This window comes from Oncorhynchus gorbuscha, linkage group LG26 (assembly GCF_021184085.1).
Source record: "Oncorhynchus gorbuscha isolate QuinsamMale2020 ecotype Even-year linkage group LG26, OgorEven_v1.0, whole genome shotgun sequence".
Lineage (NCBI taxonomy): Eukaryota > Metazoa > Chordata > Actinopteri > Salmoniformes > Salmonidae > Oncorhynchus > Oncorhynchus gorbuscha.
The window spans coordinates 16,165,552-16,185,915 of NC_060198.1; the positions used below are offsets into that span (position 1 = coordinate 16,165,552).

At 40.4% G+C, this 20,364-nt stretch overlaps 1 protein-coding gene across 3 annotated transcripts in view; it reads left to right on the top strand.

Moving 5' to 3' along the window:
* LOC124016153 (CSC1-like protein 2) overlaps positions 1-20,364 on the top strand; it is a 78,738-nt gene that overhangs the window by 33,369 nt on the left and 25,005 nt on the right. For all 3 annotated transcript variants that reach the window (XM_046331689.1, XM_046331688.1, XM_046331690.1), the window contains 6 exons: positions 2,556-2,636; positions 5,775-5,898; positions 6,003-6,136; positions 6,294-6,431; positions 11,148-11,301; positions 18,645-18,751. In XM_046331689.1, coding sequence (XP_046187645.1) covers positions 2,556-2,636; positions 5,775-5,898; positions 6,003-6,136; positions 6,294-6,431; positions 11,148-11,301; positions 18,645-18,751 — 738 coding nt within the window. The remainder of the gene's footprint in view (positions 1-2,555; positions 2,637-5,774; positions 5,899-6,002; positions 6,137-6,293; positions 6,432-11,147; positions 11,302-18,644; positions 18,752-20,364) is intronic.

The window sequence follows — 20,364 nt, forward strand, 5'->3', positions numbered from 1 at the left end:
TGTACATCTCTCATGGCTCAAAGTGGAAGAGAGATTGACTTCATCACCACTTGTTTTTGTAAGAAGTGTTGACCAGCTGAATGCACTGAGGTGTATGTTTTTAAACTACTAGCACACAGCTCAGACACCCAGGCATTCCCCGCGAGACATGCCACCAAAGGTCTCTTCACAATCCCCAAGTCAAGAACAGACTATGGGAGGCGCACAGTACTACATAGAGCCATGGCTACATGGAACTCTATTCCACATCAGGTAACTGATGCAAGCAGTAGAATCTGATTTTTTTTATTTATTTTTTTAATACACCTTATGGAACAGCGGGGACTGAAGCCGCGCTCACACAGGCACATAAGACACACACTCTACACACGTACACATGGATGTTGTATTGTAAATATGTGATAGTGGCCTGAGGGAACACACTTAATGTATAGGGTAAAGTGTTACGAAATGTAATGTCATGTAATATTTGAAATGGTATAAAACGGCATTAATGTCGCTGGACCCCAGGAAGAGTAGCTGGCGCCTTGGCAGCAGCTAATGGGGATCCTTAATAAATACCAATCCCAATTTTTTTTTTTTTGCATAATATAAAGCTCAGTCTTTGAATTTTATACAGTCATTATTGCTCATCTTAATCAAGGGTGTCAATCATTTCCGACCCCACTGTATGTGCCAAAGAAAGTATTCCAACCCCTTGACTTATTCCATATTTCTTTATTACAGTATGAACTCCAAATGGATTCAAATATAACATCTCACCCAACCACACACAATACCCCATAATGACAAAGTGAGAACGTGTTTTTAGAAAGATTTGCAAATGTATTGAGAATGAAATGCAGAAATATCTCATTAACGTAAGTATTCACACCCCTTTGCTATGACACTCCAAATTGAGCTCCGATGCATCCAATTTCCTTTGGTCATCCTTGAGCTGTTACTACAACCCGATTTTTAAGTATTCAATTGTTTTGGACATAATTTAAAAAGAAACACAGTTGACAATTCTTGTCAGAGTAGAAATCATAACATGAAGTCCAAGAAACTGTCCGTAGACATCTGAAATTGAGGCATACAGTATATGAAATCCAATTGTATTTGTCACATGCACCGAATACGACAGGTGTAGTAGACCTTACAGTGAAATGTTTACTTACAAGCCGGTAAAAGGAACAAATAATTAAACCTCAGCAGTAAAATAACAAGGGAGGCTATATATAGGCGATACTGGTACAGAGTCGATGTGTGGGGGGAACTGGTTAGTCGAGGTAATTGAGTTAATAATGTACATGTAGGTAGAGTTAGTGACTATGCATAGATTATAAACAGAGTAGCAGCAGCGTAAAAGAGCGGTCTGGGTTGCCCTTTGATTAGCTTTTCAGGCTAGCCCTTTGATTAGCTTTTCAGGCTAGCCCTTTGATTAGCTTTTCAGGCTAGCCCTTTGATTAGCTTTTCAGGCTAGCCCTTTGATTAGCTGTGCAGGAGTATTATGGCCATTTGGTAGAAGCTGTTAAGTCTTTTGGATCTAGACTTGGCACTCCGGTACCGCTGGGGAAGGTGTCGTGGAAATTGGGTTGTTGTGTGTAGGTAGATGGGTGATCGTTTAAAAAAACAACATTTAATCCATTTTGAATTCAGGCTGTCCATTTTGAATACTTTCTGAAGGCGCTGTATGTAGGAGGTGGGTGAAGATCAGTGGTGTAAAGTACTTAAGTAAAAATACTTTAAAGTACTACGTAAGTTGTTTTTGGGGGTATATGTACTTTACTATTTATATGTTTTACTACTTTTACTCCATTCATAAAGAAAATAATTTACTTTTCACTCTATACATTTTCCCTGACACCCAAAAGTACTTGTTACAATTTCAATGCTTCGCAAAGACAGTTCATTGGTTCTCACTTCTAATATCCTTATTCATGTCACTGAAGGAGAGGGGGGAATGTAGAAAGTTTACATTCTGTCAGAATATGTTATTATTAGACATCAGGGATCCTATGGAAAGGAGAAGGGCCACAGTCTGGTACAAGTCAACAGGACAGCCGTGAGTTGGGGAGGAGTGAGAAATTTGGGCTGAGGTCAGGTCTGATGAAGTGAGGAAGAACAGATCACTAACGTTTTGTCTAGCAACAGAGGTGTGTTGGCTGTTCAGATGCGTAAGAAGGACACTGGGCATAGGAGGAATAGTTCAATTGCTTGTGTGGGTGAATACACTTGGTTTGAGATTTTCCTAGTTCTCTGTCAGTTTGTACCCTGTTATTTAGAACGTAACACATGAAAGTTGTATAATTCACACACTTATCAAGTGAACATCCCTGGTCATCGCCATGCCTTTGATGTGTCAGATTCACTAAACACACATGCTTCATTTGTAAATGATGTCTGAGTGTTGGAGTGTTCCCCTGGCTATCTGTACATTTAAAAAACAAAGTCGTGCCATCTGGTTTGCTTAATATAAAAAAATGTCACTGCATTTTAAGATCACTGACTTTATCAACTCATTATAGTATGGTAATTGTTCTTTTTTGTTTTCTCTCGCCATTGTCACACAGACAAGCCTATGAGAACTGCACTGTTCTGGATGCTCGAATCTGCTACAACGTAGCCAAACTCATGTCCCTGAATGCTGAGAGGTGAGACCTTTACCTGCTGTTGTGTTCATTCTCACTGCTTCATCACAATTTCAGCCCCGAACATATCCAACCCTCACTACATAAAATGGCTTGGCTCGACAAAATTGTACAGATGAAGGATTATAGGGCGGCCCAGCCCCTGAAGTGACTCCACACTGTATGCGAAGATTTGATTTTGTCTTAAGAATTTAGCCTTCTCTGTGTTACTCTCCACATCCCCCATTCTGTCACACCTCTGTAAAGCAGAGGTTCTGTTGTCTTTATATCCTGCGGGTCTGATATGATTGGAAGTTAACTCAACAGTAATGCCATTGGTCAACAACTCAGATTTTGAATCGAAACAAGTCAGATTCTTATAAAAAAGCTCCTAGATTCATTGTCTCTTTCTCTTTGTTCTTGACCTGCGTTGGTGAAATATACAGTCTTTCTACCTCTCTCTCCCCCAAGAGCTATGGCACAAGCCATGACTTCTCTCTTGATCCCGGCCTGATCATACCTACAATAAGGCTTTGTAACTTAAGTTTGTGCCTTGTACAAGTTTTTCATTTATTTTACAATAATATTACAGTTCTTTGCCTTTGAAAGACAACTTTCTTGATATCCTATTACTGTAAGTTAACTATAGTTTCTTGCATTTTGTTAAATAATCTTTATGGAGTCAAACATTTTTAGTAGGATAATTACATAGTCTTGTCACGTGAGGTATATTCTATAGCCTATATTATAAATATTACTTCCTATTTAATTTGATCACTCTTTTGTTGCTTTGATTTTCCTGCGCTGCAATGCAGATGAGTGATTTAACATATTTTCACTGAAACCCGCGCTAATACATTATCAGTATTCCACTTCATGCAGCCTCATTTTGACCCGCGATCAAGCTACATGATGGACTAAACATACAAATCCTGTTTCTTCAGGATTATTTTCCTCTGACAATACAGGTCTAATTAAGATCCTACATCTGTAGTTACTGTAGAAGAACTCCAGGTGGAATTTATTCCTGCCTTTGTGAAGGACAAAAAGGGCTCAAAAGCGAAAACATTGTTGGAGATATATACATTTAATTCATTACCTCCTCACTCTCAACAAATGGGCCAAGGCAAGTGTAATCTTCATAAAATAGTGTTTGAATTATATATGGAGACACAGGGTTGAGGAGTAACTACATGGGGAGTAACTAATCCTTAACTCTTACTTTAACCATTCAGAGTTGATGCCTGTGGTGTAAAAATACTTTAAAGTACTACTTAAGTAGTTTTTTTGGTATCTGTATTTTACTTTATTATTTATATTTTTGACAGCTTTTACTTCACTCCATTCCTAAAGAAAAGAATGTACTTTTTACACCATACATTTTCCTTGACACCCAAAAGTACCCTGCTATATTTTGAATGCTTAACAGAACAGGAAAATAGTCCAATTTACACACTTATCAAGAGAACATCCCTGCTCATCCCTATTGCCTCTGATCTGGCAGACTCACTAAATACAAATGCTTTATTTGTAAATTAAGTCTGAAGGTGTGCCCCTGGCCTATCCGTAAATAACGAAGACAATCACGCCTTCTGGTTTGCATTATATAAGGATTTTGAAACGATTTATACTTTTTACTTGTGATACTTAAGTATATTTAAAATCATATACTTTTCGACTTTTACTCAAGTAGTATTTTACTGTGTGACTTAAAAAAAAAAAAGTAAAGATACCTTAACAGAAAATGACTCAAGTATGACAATTGGGTACTTTTTCCATCACTGGTTAATGCCTAACCTTAAGAATGTGGATTTAATGCCTAAACTTAGATTACTTTAGTGAGTTTGGGTAATCCATAAATACCATTTACTGATTAGAATTTTGGATAGGTAACTGTAACAGATTACATTTAGAAAGTAACTGTTACATGTTCACTTCTTGGATTACATTTAAATGCAGAAACGATGATTGAGAAAAAATACATTAACTCCTTTGTTTTCTCAATTCAGCATTGGAAAAAAGTTTGTTCCAGGTGAGCGAGTCTGACCACAAATCCGAGACCACTATGACGACACACCAAATGTGTTCGATGGTTTATTTTTGTCTTCTAATACCTCTTCAAGGAATAATCCACGCAAACTATATTTGGGTATTTTTTCATTTAGTTTAGTTAATACAGTGATGTGGCAAGTTACACTTTGCTTCTTGAAAATCCTATATCTTGAACAGGTAGTTCACCCGTGATACAAGTCAGTATTCAACATTCATGTCTGAGGATGTCAGAACCAGCAACTAGGGGCAACAGTGAGCTCTGTTACCATCCAAGTAGGCTTTGGTTTTGCTTTCGTCTGCCTCTGGTTCCAAAGGTTGCATGTTTGAATCCACCGATAGAACGTTGTTTTTTTATATTTTTGTTCTAAGCCTATTACAAACCGTAACCATTCGGAGTTAATGCCTAAACTTAGATTACTTTATAGAGTTTGGGTAATCCAAAAGTTACTTTACTGATTATAATGTTGGATAGGTAGCTGTAATACATTACACTTAGAAAATAACCTGTAGACAAACCACTTTAAACAAAGTTAGGCAAAGTTATGGACACTGTTGCAAAGACATGTTATCTGTGTGACCTAAAAAGATATCGGAGGAGAGAGGCCTTATTTTTTTAGGTCCGTGAGTTCTGATGACTGAAGTAGCCCTTGATGACTCAGCAGTGGCCATCTTGATCTCCTCCTACTCTCCCACTGGTGCTAAACACTATTGATCTCCAGATACCCCCCCATGCTACTGGAATTGATTGCCAAAGTTATGTGTCGGAATGCACTCACCCGAAGTCTTGAGCCTTACTTTGTCTGTTGTACCAGTCAAAAGTTTGGTTACTACATGATTACATATGTGTTGTTTAATAGTCTTGATGTCTTCACTATTATTGTACAAAATAGTCCAAATTAACAAAATCCCTGGAATGAGTAGGTCTGTCCTAACTTCTGACTGGTGCTATATGTGTGAGCGTATATATGCATGTTCGCGAGTGTATATACTGCTCTGATTAGATTGTGTGGTCGTAATGGATGTCACCATGCATGTGTGCAGAATTGTGTGTTGTGTGCACCATGTGTAGAGCTTAGAATATGATTTTTGTGTGCGTGTGTTGCCTCACAGGAAGAAGACAGAGCGCAGTTTAAAGTTCTTCACTGATCTCATGGCCAAAGAGCACATGCCCACCATGATCAACCCCAAACCCTGTGGACACCTCTGCTGCTGTGTCATCAAAGGCTGTGAGCAGGTTAGACACCCAGAAAACCACCAAATGTATTAGGCTGTACCTTTAGGCCATGCAAATTGGACTACTGTGCAATGTTATGTAAATTATAATCTGTCATATTTCAGGAAGAGGCGGTGAGCTTCTATACGAAGCGGGAGGCCAAGCTGAAGGAGGACTACAGAAAGGAGAAAGAGAAGGTCAACACCAAACCTCTTGGCATGGCGTTCGTCACTTTCCAGAATGAGGCCATGACCGCAATGTGAGTCGATCTTAACATAATTCGATGTCTGTGCTACATCTGACCAGGATGGTCTTTCAAAAACCGCCTCAGTAGATCAGTGCCGTCACCAAATGCCATATGTAATAAAAGCTTGTGTAGCCTACTCAATTTCCCTGCCATTTACCGCTTATCACAGAATCCTAAAGGACTTCAATGCCTGCCAATGCCATGGCTGCACTTGTCGCCAAGAGCCCAAGTCATCCCAGTTCGGTGAAAGTCTCCACGTCTACAACTGGAGTGTGAGCTATGCTCCTGACCCTCAGAACGTGCGCTGGTAAGAGACAGTGTCCTGCACAGGGTGGGCCAGCCATATAATTTAGAATATAATACTAATTCTATTTCTATGGGGCTAGCACAAACTATGATGTCGAGGTAGAACAAAGGAGGGCATCAAGAAAGGCTAAAAGGGACTCTTATCATCAAATCCATTTTTATTGGACACGTACACATGGTTAGCAGATGTTATTGCGAGTGTAGCGAACTGCTTGTGCTTCTAGCTCCGACAGTGCAGCAATATCTAACATGTAATCTAACAATTCCACAACAACTACCTAATACACACAAATCTAAGTAAAGGAATGGAATAGGAATATATACATATAAATATATGGATGATCAATGACAGAGCGGCATAGGCAAGATGCAATAGATGGTATAAAATACAGTATATACATATGAGATGAGTAATGCAAGATATGTGAACATTAAAGTGACTAGTGATCCATTTATTAAAGTGGCCAATGATTTCAAGTCTGTATGTAGGCAGCAGCCTCTCTGTGTTAGTGAACGACTACACTCCACACCTTTGCACTCAAGGACAAAATGTGGCTATGGAAGGAGGGGATGGTGTGATGATAGGTATTTGTCCAAAACTCATTAGTGATCCTCAGCCCCCCTTGACCTCCAGTCAGCTCTTTTCCTGAAACCGTGACTTTGGAGCTTTGCGGTTGACTGAATGCTTGCAATTAACTTAATAACCCACTCAGTCTCCGCCCATGCTTAGCTGGCTCCGCATCAAATAAAACGTTTTGTCACATGCGCCGAATACAACAGGTGTAGACTTTACCGCTACATGCTTGCTTACAAGCTCTTTTCCAACACTGCAGAGTTAAAAAGTAAGACAAATTTGCAAAATAAAAAAAGGAAATAGTAACACAATAAAATAACAAGCACAATGTTATATAAAAGAAGTACCGTTACCAAGTCTGTTTTAGGGGCTACGAGGTAGTTGAGGTAATATGTACAGTCGTGGCCAAAAGTTGAGAGACACAAATATACATTTTCAGTCTGTTGCATTCAGTTTGGCACCCTTGGTAAATGCATTGGCTCCAAGTGTTAATGGTTTCAGAGATAGTACTTCAAGGACCACTGTTAGTGTTTAAATATTCAGAAAAAATGGTAAGATCCCCATTAGCTTTTGCGAAAGCAACATCGACAGTCGTGGCCAAAAGTTTTGAGAAAGACACATTAATTTTCACAAAGTCTGCTACCTCAGTTTGTATCAGTTTGGTGCTTGGAATTATTGTTCTTCCTCTGTCAACCATGGTTACCTGCAAGGAAACATGTGCCATCATCATTCCTTTGCACAAAAAGGGCTTAACAGGCAAAGATATTGCTGCCAGTAAGATTGCACCTAAATCAACCACTTATCGGATCATCAAGAACTTCAAGGAGATTGGTTCAATTGTTGTGAAGTAGGCTTCAGGGCACCCAAGAAAGTCCAGCAAGTGCCAGGACCGTCTCCTAAAGTTGATTCAGCTGCAGGATTGGGGCACCACCAGTACAGAGCTTGCTCAGGAATTGCAGCAGACAGGTGTGAGTGCATCTGCACGCACAGTGAAGCGAAGACTTTTGGAGGATGGCCTGGTGTCAAGAAGGGAAGCGAAGAAGCCACTTCTCTCCAGGAAAAACATCAGGGACAGATTGATATTCTGCAACAGGTACAGGGATTGGACTGCTGAGGACTGGGGTAAAGTCATTTTCTCTGATGAATCCCCTTTCCGATTGTTTGGGGCATCCAGAAAAAATCTTGTCCGGAGAAGACAAGGTGAGCACTACCATCAGTCCAGTAAAGCATTCTGAGACCATTCATGTCTCAGAATCCATTCACTCACTCACAATTTTGCATAAGAAAACAGCCATGAATATAGAATGGTACCAACACATCCTCCGAGAGCAACTTCTCCCAACCATCCAGGAACAGTTTGGTGATGAACAATGCTTTTTCCAGCATGATGGAGCACCTTGCCATAAGGCAAAAGTGATACGTGGCTTGGGGAACAAAACATCAATATTTTGGGTCCATGACCAGGAAACTCCCCAGACCTTAATCCGATTGAGAACTTGTGGTCAATCCTCAAGAGGTGGGTGGACAGACAAAACCCCACAAATTCTGACAAACTCCAAGCATTGACTATGCAAGAATGGTCTGCCGTCAGTCAGGATGTGGCCCAGAAGTTAGTTTTTCTCAATTGCTAAAACACAATTTCTGAAACCTTGCTCCATTTCCTGAAAACATTAAAGACAACCTCATCTTCAAGCACTATTTACATAACCTCTGACTCCTCTTGCAAAATGAAACATTCGCCTCAAAACGGTTTTACCTGTGTTCAAAATCAAGCACTGCTCTCAAATCATAAACAAAGTGATCAAAATGATATACACTCTCAAGCAGTCAGTAAACAATACACCGAAAAATAGAAAACACATTGTTCAAAACATACAATTCTCAGGGAGAAGTACATTTTTAATCTAAAAAAAATATTCATATTTTTCCGTCATTGTCTTTTGATTAACGAAAACATCAAAATTGATCAGAAATTATTACTCTGCTTTGCTCTGCAATTTTGTTTTTTGTTTTTCCTCCTCCTTGTACCCCTATTTTTACAGTACTGTACCCTGCATCTCACAAACTTGTCCTTTGTCTCTGTGATCCTGTAATTCTTGTTCTTTGTTGATATGAACCTGCAACCAGTCAAACTCTTTTGAGCAGTCAGTAATGTTAATAAATGGGCCCGACGTCCACAGTTGGGGGTTGTGCTTACAGCCCAACACCGTGCAGGATGTTTGGCATTTGCCAGAGAACACCAAGATTGGCAAATTCGCCACTGGCGCCCTGTGCTCTTCACAGATGAAAGCAGGTTCACACTGAGCACGGGACAGACGTGACAGAGTCTGGAGACGCTGTGGAGAATGTTCTGCTGCCTGCAACATCCTCCAGCATGACTGGTTTGGCGGTGGGTCAGTCATGGAGTGGGCTGGCATTTATTTGGGGGTCCGCACAGCCCTCCATGTGCTCGCCAGAGGTAGCCTGACTGCCATTAGGTACCGAGATGAGATGCTCAGACCCCTTGTGAGACCATATGCTGGTGCGGTTGGCCCAAGGCTCCTCAACAGCTTTTACCTCTATGCCATAAGCCTCCTGAACAGATAATCAAATGGCTACCCGTACTATTTGCATTGTGTCCCGCCACCCCCAACCCGCCAACCCCCTATTACGCTGCTGCTACTCTCTGTTTATCATCTATGCATAGTCACTTTAACTATGCCCACGTGCATATTACCTCAATTAGCTTGACTAACCGGTGCCCCCACACATTGACTCTACTGGTACCACCTGTATTTAGCCTCCCTACTGTTATTTTCATTGTCATTTTACTGAAATTAAGACATGTCTTTACCTGTCTATTGTTTACCTAATACCTATTTTTTTAAACTTACAAGCCCTAACCAACAGTGCAATTTTTAAGTAAGCAATTTCACTGTAAGTTGAAACACCTGTTGTACACCTGTTGTATTTGGCTCATGTGACACTTTGATTTGATTTAAGTTTTTGCTTTTAAGCAGGAATCAGAAGGATAGTTATGGTCAGATTTTCCAAATGAATGGTGAGGGAGAGCTTTGTTATGCATCTTTGTGAGTAAAGATGATCTACAGTTGTCTTTCGCCTCTAGATGCACTGGTGAAATGCTGGTAGAAATGATGTAAGACTGATTTCAGTTTTCCTGCATTAAAATCACCGGGCACTAGAAGCGCCGCCTCTGGATGAGCATTTGCTTGTTTGCTAATGGCCCCATACAGCTCGTTGAGTGTAGTTTTAGTTCCAGCCAGTATCTGTTTGTGGTAGTAAATGGACAGCTACGATAAATATAGATGACAGAAATGTTATGGTGTACAGCTTATCATTAGGTATTCTCACTCAGGCGAACAAAACCTCAACTTACTTAATATTATAGATTGTGCATCAGCTGTTAACAAAGAGATGCACCCCCCCCCCATTGAGTTTACCCAACCCTGCTGTTATGTCCTACAGATGTATAGATAAACCAGCTAGATTTATAGTTTCCATGTCCTTGTTCAGCCAGGACTCTGAGAAACATAGGCTATTCGATTTCTTCCGATCATGTTGATAGTCTCGAACAGAACTCATCCAGTTTATTCTCCAGTGATTGCACATGCGCCAATAGAACAGAGGGTAAGAGTTGGTTTATCCACTCGCCGACATAGTCTCGTCAGGTATCCCACATGCCAGTCTCTATAACGCTGCCTCTTCCTTTTTCGAATGGCTGGGATTTGGGCCTGTCCTTCGCCACCGACTCATTGAAGTAGAACTCCTCCTCCATATCGAGGATCGTTGTTCTGATATCCAGAAGCTCTTTTAGTCATAGGAACTATGGTGGTAACATTATGTACAAAAGAGTTAAGATCAGAAAAAAATGAAAATATAATAGCACAATTGGTCAGGGCCCGTAAAACAGAATAGTAGTATGTGCGTGTGCACACAGGTGTGAATTTTGCTCGATAGATTTGATACATCTTTGGATTGTATTATCTTAAACTAGTGTTCTATTTTTCTTATGTATGTTACATTACCAGAAGGTATTGTATTAAGTCTGATATGAAGGTAACACTTTAATGTGCATGTGGGATGACCTGTTTAAATGCTGGATGGTTTACAAATGATCTCTGTGTATGTCAACTTCTCTGACAGGGAGCACTTATCATTGGGGGGGATTTCCTGGTGGATTCGCTGCTTCATCATCAACTGCATCCTTTTCCTCCTGCTCTTCTTTCTCACCACGCCTGCCATCATTATCTCCACGATGGACAAGTTTAACGTCACCAAGCCTGTGGAGTATCTCAATGTAAGAAATCTTCAATATCCCTCAATGTATTTCACTCCATATCAAAGGTTTTGTCGTGGCCTAGCTGGTCTACAGTGGTTCATCCTTTAAAAGTTGTTGTGCTGCGTCCACACCTTGTGGACCTTGTGTGCTGCAGAATTCTATGGCACGTTATTTGTCAGCCATTTTTACCATTAACGCAAGTTAGTGCTAGTTTGATCACCAGAGGGCATCTTTGAGAAGTATTTGATAGTCTTCAGTATTGGCATTACTAGAGAATTTAAAACCTTTTTTTGTAAGAACATAGTATATGGAATTGATTTTAAGAAATGTAGCTTATTAACTAATTGATTCATATTATGGTCTTTCTACTGCAAGAAAATACAAAAATTAAACCCTCAGGGTTTCTGTTAGGATGGTACGAAAACTATGGCGCTGTACAACATGACGGTGTGGAGTAGGCTACAGTACTAAGAGCATAAGAGGATTGGAATAGTCTAAATATCTATGGGGCATAACATTTCAACACTCTAATTGTAGTTTAACCAATACCCAAATGGATATTCAGTGAAAATAAAAAATCTCATTGATTTATCAAGACCAGTCCCCATGCTTGTCTCAGAGCAGCATGAAACAATGCTGAAATAGTTATTGCTTCAAATCATATTGCTTCTAACTTCAATATGCTTTTAAAATAAATAAAACCTACACCATTTTTAACATCTTGGAACTACCGCTTCCGGATCTGGGAGAATTGTCATCAACTGACACTAATTAGCATAACGAAACGGACAAAAAATATTACTAGAAAATATTAATATTCATGAAATCACAAGTGAAATATATTGAAACACAGCTTAGCCTTTTGTTAATCACCCTGACATCTCAGATTTTGAAATGATGCTTTACAGTCAAAGCAAGACGAGCATTTCTGTAAGTTTATCGATAGCCTAGCATAGCATTATGCCTAGCTAGCAGCAGGCAACCTGGTCACGAAAATCAGAAAAGCAATCAAATTAAATCGTTTACCTTTGAGCTTCGGATGTTTTCACTCACAAGACTCCCAGTTAGATAGCAAATGTTCCTTTTTTCCATAAAGATTATTTTTGTAGCCGAAATAGCTCTGTTTGTTCTTCACATTTGGTTGAGAAATCGACCGGAAATTGCTGTCACGACAACGCCGATATTCCAAATTGGATCCATAATATCGACAGAAGCATGGAAAACATTATTTATAATCAATCCTCAAGGTGTTTTCAAATATCTATTCGATAATATATCAACCGGGTCAGTTGGCTTCTTAGTAGGGGCGAGAGAAACAATGGCCGCATTTGTCTATTACGCACATATCACTCTGAGAGCCACCAGCTGACCACTGACGCAATGTTGTCGCTCACGATCACTTTTCAAAATAAAAGCCTGAAACTATGTCTTGTGACACTAGACGCATTAGGGAAGACATAGAAAAATAATCTGGTTGATATCCCTTTCACTGCTCAATAGGGACGCATAGGAACGCAGAGGTTTCTAAATAAATCCTGATGGGATTTTTCTCAGGCTTTCGCCTGCGATATCAGTTCTGTTATACTCACAGACAATGTTTTTACAGTTTGGAAACTTTAGTGTTTTCTATCCTAAGCTGTCAATTATATGCATATTCTATTATCTAGTCCTGAAAAATAGCCTGTTTACTTTGGGAATGTTATTTTTCCAAAAATGAAAATAGTGCCCCCTAGTTTCAAGAGGTTAAATGGAGCAATGGCAGGCAATGGAACAGAGAGCTTTCAGGAAAAACAGCACTTCCCGGTTGGATTTTCCTCAGGTTTTCGCCTGCAATATCAGTTCTGTTATACTCAGACAATATTTTGACAGTTTTGGAAACTTTAGTGTTTTCTATTCTAATCTGACAATTATATGCATATTCTAGATTCTGGGCCTGAGAAATAGGCAGTTTCATTTGGTTACATTTTTCATCCAAACATCAAATTACTGCCCCCTACACTCAACAGGTTAACAGCACATTACTCAACACTAGTGAGACTCATTTCGCATACTGTAGGTCTACCGTAGATCTAAAAATATTTTTTTTCATTGACGTGACTCTCCGCCAATAATTACATTTGAGGATTCTGAATGATTAACTAAGGGGCATTTTTCTTTACGGCAAATCGGATCTGTGATAATATCTAAGAGGCTTTTATATAATTATGAATTAATTAATAATAATAATATTTTTGTTTTTGTTTTCATTGAGTGAGCCAAAAAAATGCCATTCCTGAACATGGGGTGAGACATTCTCACTAATTTGTAAATAAAGCCAGTAAGACTGCTGCACCACTCGGGAGGCCCCATACACAAAGTTTTTCATGCTGATTAATTGCCTTGCACAAATTATCAAAATACATAGAGGTGTTAGTAAAGGTATATTGTCCTGCTAATAGCCCATAATGGGCTATTATAATACTGTACAGGTCAGGATAATCAAAACATGTATTTTATTAAGACTATCATAAATAATGTTGGTGAATTTTTATTTTGATCCAAAGCCATGAATGAGTGAGTCACTCAACCTTGTGTAGGTGACCGGGGCTATATATGACTGTGCCATCAACTTGATTGTATATAGCGATATTTTGGAGATTCATTTTCAAAAAAAGAAAGTGAGCGATTGTAATCTGATTAAAGGCCAAAATAATATTTGTAAAGGCCAAAACAATTAATTCTGTTTTTAGAGGGAGAGAAATGCTGGGCTAATTGTGCGCCGCCCTATGGTACTCCCAACCATGGTCGAATGTGAAACATAATACGAATAATAATAATATCTTTCCCTCCGTCCACATGTTAAAGGTTCAAATTGATAATTTATTTTTATTTTTATCAATTGGGATATTTCTGTTTAATCACAATATTTGTTATATTATTTGTTCTGTATTTTCTGGTGGATTAAACTGAAATTGCAATACAGCCAACCAAGCTAAGAAATACATTTGACGATAGAATTCTCCCCCTACCCTCCTCCTAGGCAATTATATTGTCCTGCTAATAGCTCTGCTAATAGCCATAATGGCGCTGTACAACATGACCGTATGTGTTTGAAAGAGTATTTTCCAGTTAGCAACAATTTGTTTGCCTTCATTAGCCTACTTTGTTCCAATATTTCTGTCATTCAGTGATATTTATTCCCATAGTAATTACTTATGGATCCATAAGGAAATTGCATCTGCATTTTGAAAGAGTATTTTTATCATTATTTTATTAACGAAAGCATACCAAGTACAATCCCAAATCTGTAAACATGGGCACCCTCATAGATATCATCCTAACCAACCAGCCCTCCAAATACACCTCTGCTGTCTTCAACCAGGATCTCAACGATCACTGCCTCATTGCCCTGCATACGTAACCACCCCTCATCACTGTCAAACGCTCCCTAAAACATTTCAGAGAGCAGGCCTTTCTAATCGACCTGGCCCGGGTATCCTGGAAGGATATTGTCCTCATTCCGTCATTAGATATATAAGAATAATAATATATGCCATTTAGCAGACGCTTTTATCCAAAGCGACTTAGTCATGTGTGCATACATTCTACGTATGGGTGGTCCCGGGAATCGAACCCACTACTCTGGCGTTACAAGCGCCATGCTCTACCAACTGAGCTACAGAAGGACCGTGGTTATTCTTTAAAAGTGCTTTCCTCACCATCTTAAATAAGCATGCCCCATTCAAAAAACTTAGAACCAGGAACAGATATAGCCCTTGGTTCACTCCAGACCTGACTGCCCTTGACCAGCACAAAAACATCCTGTGGCGCGCTGCATTAGCATCGAATAGCCCCCGCGATATGCAACTTTTCAGGGGAGTTAGGAAAACAAAGGCTAGCTTTTTCATGCAGAAATGTGCATCCTGTGGCACAAACTCCCAAAAGTTCTGGGACACTAAAGTCCATGGAGAATAAGAGAACCTCCTCCCAGCTGCCCACTGCACTGGAGGCTAGGAAACACTGTCACCACCAATAAATCCACGATAATTGAGAATTTCAATAAGCATTTGTCTACGGCTGGTCATGCTTTCCACCTGGTTACCCCTACCCCGGTCAACAGCCCTGCACCCCCCACAGCAACTTCCCAAGCCTCCCCATTTCTCCTTCAGCCAAATCCAGCTGATGTTCTGAAAGAGCTACAAATTCTGGACCCCTACAAATCAGCTGGGCTAGACAATCTGTAAACTCTCTTTCTAAAATTATCCGCCGCAATTGTTGCAACCCCTATTACTAGCCTGTTCAACCTCTTTCATATCGTCTGAGATCCCCAATGATTGGAAAGCTGCCACGGTCATCCCCCTCTTCAAAGGGGGAGACACTCTAGAACTGCTGCAGACCTATATCTATCCTACCCTGCCTTTCTAAAGTCTTCGAAAGCCAAGTTAACAAACAAGTCACCGACCATTTCGAATCCCACCGTACTTTCTCCGCTATGCAATCTGGTTTCCAAGCTGGTCATGTGTGCACCTCATTCACCTCAAGGTCCTAAACGATATAACTGCCATCGATAAGAGACAATACTGTGCAGCTGTATTCATCGACCTGGCCAAGGCTTATCGGCAGACTCAGCAGCCTTGGTTTCTCAAATGACTGCCTCACCTGGTTCACAAACTACTTCTCAGATAAAGTTCAGTGTGTAAAATCGGAAGGCCTGTTGTCCGGACCTCTGGCAGTCTGTATGGGGGTGCCACGGTTCAATTCTCGGGCCGACTCTTTTCTCTGTATACATCAATGATGTCGCTCTTGTTGCTGGGGATTTTCTGACCCACCTCTGCGCAGACAACACCATTCTGTATACTTCTGGCCCTTCGTTGGACACTGTTTTAACTCTCCTCCATACGAGCTTCAACACCATACAACTCTCCTTCCGTGGCCTCCAACTGCTCTTAAATGCAAGTAAAACTAAATGCATGTTCTTCAACCGATCACTGCCGACACCCACCCGCCCGTGTTGCATCACTACTCTGGACAATTCTGACTTAGAATATGTGGACATCTACAAATACCAAGGTGTGTGGTTATACTGTAAACTCTCCTTCCAGCCTCACATTAAGCATTTCCAATCCAAAATTAAATCGAGAGTCGGCTTCCTATTTCACAACAAAACATCCTTCACTTATGCTGCCAAACATACCCTTGTAAAACTGACTATCCTACCGATTCTTGACTTCGGCGACGTCATTTACAAAATAGCCTCCAACACTCAGCAAATTTTGTAACACTGTGTTTTGTTTTTCCCACTACTTTGCTCTATCTTGGCCAGGTCGCAGTTGTAAATGAGAAATGTTCTCAACTAGCCTACCTGGTTAAATAAAGGTGAAAAAATATATATAAAGAAGCTGATTAAGAAATACAGTACTGTATGCTTTTCCGACATTTTGCAGTTGCATGAGGTCGCCCACGCACTTTAAACATTTGAATAATAAAGCATTTAAAGCTTTTTGAAGATGGAAGCCACCTACATTTGTTTATTAGGCTACTGTGCAGTCTGACAAGTAATCATTAACTGTCAGTCATGGACAGAAACTTCTAAGACACAGTATTAATGATGAACACCCGGAGGTTCACTGGTAAGCCACATTTTCCTTGGGATCCATCCCTGTTGGTAATCTGTCTCTCTTCAATTACACATTCTTGGAATAGCATAATGGTCCGGACAGCCCTTGCTGTGCCTGGTGAGCAGTTGGTCAAGTTCTGTTGTCAGAAGAGGAATGGACATATCAGGGTGAACCGACGACCTGGTATGTTGACTCTGCCTGTATGAGGTCACAGGTGTGCCTGGCATGGATTGTGACTCCCATCTTGTTCCTCACCCTCATCAATGTGCCATTCTCCGCCTGTTGCCGCCTGACTCTCCGCCTGTTGCCGCCTGACTCTCCGCCTGTTGCCGCCTGACTCTCCGCCTGTTGCCGCCTGACTCTCCGCCTGTTGCCGCTCAAAAGCCTACAATCACCTCATGGGTGTCCCAGTTGCGGCCAGCACGGGTATTGAACCAGCATCTGTAGCAACGCAGTTTGCACTGCAATGCAGTGTCTTAGAACACTGCGCCACTCGGGCGCTGTAAAGCGTGACTGGTTGGGAGTAGGCTACAGTACTACAGTGAGAGCAAAATAATCCTAACATTTCCACACCCTAATTGTAGTCTAAGTTTCTCTTAGAATAAAAACCTTAGTGTAACAACAGTTTTAGTAAGTAATAATGACGAGTAGTAACAGAAAATATATATTTTTAGAGACAGTCGCGCCTCGGGACCCAAAAGCATAATCAGTGCTCTAACTCCCCCTGGCGCTGGTCTGGAGCAATGAAGTAGTGACCCAGGGTGCCGTACTAAACCACAAATTACCTCTAAGTCCCACAGCATAATCGCAAAACTTTGAGTGGAGCAACCACTGTAGCAGCCTCTGCCAGCCTCCGTATCGGCATGGGTTCGAATCTGGCCTACTGCCCTTTGATACAACCTTTCTGTATCTTTTGCCACTGTCATTCTCTCCCACTATCTGTTCAATAAAATCTGAAATACCTTTTAAAATATGTATTTAAAAAAAGGCTTTGTCAACAAACGTCTCATATTGATTCTACATTGACATAATGAATGAACATGATGCACTGTGAAATTGCTAGTACACCCTTGTACAGAGCTATTTATTCCAGCCCTAAACCATATCACTGCTGGTTTTCTTTTCCACCTGTTTGTTAATTGAATGGCGTTGATTGAGTTCATCTGGGTTGTGTTTGTTAGGGCAGTGGTTCTTAAACCTCCAGCAATTCCATGTATTTGATATATTCCAGCACTAGTAAACCAGATTCAACCTGTCAACAATCACGTTTTTGACTTGTTGATTTAGGTGAGAGCTAGTTCAGGGCTACAACAAGAATTTGAAATGTCTGGGTAGCCCCGAGGAGAGGTTTGAAAAAAACCTGTATTAGGCTAGACCACAAAATAACGTTTTAAAGGTTTTGCAATGGAAAATGGCCAATTATCATTGTCATTGGTGTATTCCAGGTAGTCCCTTTCCATTTAATTTCCTTCCTTTAATGAACACAACCCTGCTTTCCCATGTCTAATTCAGTCCTTGATTAGAGGGTAAGAATCAAAACCAGCAATGCTTCTGATGTAATTTAGTAGTCATACCCTGCCCTGCCTTAGTAGTTTGCTCAGTGAGAATTCAGTCATTGTTCTTAGCATGGTGTTATAGATTGCAGTTGGACAGAATCTAAAGCTATTTGGTACAGAGCTTAATATGAGGGCCTTTGAGGAGCAAAGCTTTGTTGACTATTGAGGAAATGTATGTCTTCTGTTCCATTGTGTCATTTTTCTCCAGAACCCCATCATCACCCAGTTTTTCCCCACTTTGCTCCTGTGGGCTTTCTCTGCCCTGCTGCCGACCATTGTCTACTACTCTGCTTTCTTCGAGAAACACTGGACGAGGTACTGTTCACTTTCCTATCCTTAGCAATATGGTTTGCAAGTTGCACTGAGGGTTAGGCCATAGTGGTCCTAGGGATTTTCCAAGTCCAAATGAGTTGCTGATTTGGTATAAAGAACAGAAATCGTCACACACAGAAGGCGACGAGTTGCTCTTCACTGAGTTAAGCGTTATCAATCAGATGTATTTTATAAAGCCCTTTTACATCAGCAAAGTGCTTTACAGCTACTCAGCTTATACCCCCAAAGAGCAAGCAATGCAGAGGCAGAAGCACAGAGACTAGGAAAAACTCCCTAGACGGCAGGATTTTGATGGACAAAATCAACATGCGTGCGAACACAGGATGCTGGTCTTCTAGGCAGAGTTTCTCTGTCCAGTGTCATTTTGCCCATCTTAATTATTTTCTTTTTATTTGCCAGTCTGAGATATGGCTTTTTCTTTAACTCTGCCTAGATGGCCAGCTTCCCGGAGTCGCATTTTCATTGTTGACGTTGAGACTGGTGTTTTGCGGGTACTATTTAATGAAGCTGCCAGTTGAGGACTTGTGAGGCATCTGTTTTTCAAAATTGACACTAATGTACTTGTCCTCTTGCTCAGCTGTGCACCGGAGCCTCCCACTCCTCTTTCTATTCTGGTTTGAGCCAGTTTCCGCTGTTCTGTGAAGGGAGTAGTACACAGCGTTGTACGAGATCTTCAGTTTCTTGGCAATTTCTCACATGGAATAGCCTTCATTTCTCAGAACTGACAAGTTTCAGAAGAAAGTGCTTTGCTTCTGGCAATTTTGAGCCTGTAATCGAACCCACAAATGCTGATGCTCCAGATACTCAACTAGTCTAAAGAAGGCCAGTTTTAATGCTTCTTTAACTTCTTGCGTCGAGCCATCCCGGATCCGGTATTGTGACTACAGCCTCAAGCTCATTACCATAACGCAACGTTAACTATTCATGAAAATCGCAAATGAAATGAAATTAATCTATTTGCTCTCAAGCTTAGCCTTTTGTTAACAACACTGTCATCTCAGATTTTCAAAATATGCTTCTCAACCATTTGTGTAACAGTATTGATGGCTAACGTACCATTTAGCATTAGCATTCAGCATGCAACATTTTCCACAAAAACCATAAAAGCATTCAAATAAAATAATTTACCTTTGAAGAACTTCAGATGTTTTCAATGAGGAGACTCTGTTAGATAGCAAATGTTCCGTTTTTACAAAAAATATTATTTGTGTCGACTAATCGCTCCGTTTTGTTCATTGCGTTTGGGTAAGGAAAAATAAATAATAAGTCATTAAAACGCGAACTTTTTTCCAAATTAACTCCATAATATCGACAAACATGGCAAACGATGTTTATAATCAATCCTCAAGGTGTTTTTCACATATCTATCGACGATAAAATCCATCGTGGCAGTTTACTTTCAATTCTGAAGAAATGGAACGCGCATTGGCTTACAGATTACGCACACAGGACACCGGGCGGGACACCAGGTAAATGTAGTCTCTTATGGTCAATCTTCCAATGATATGCCTACAAACACGTCACAATGCTGCAGACACCTCGGGGAATATACAGAAAGTGCAGGCTCATTCACAGCCATATAAGGAGACATTGGA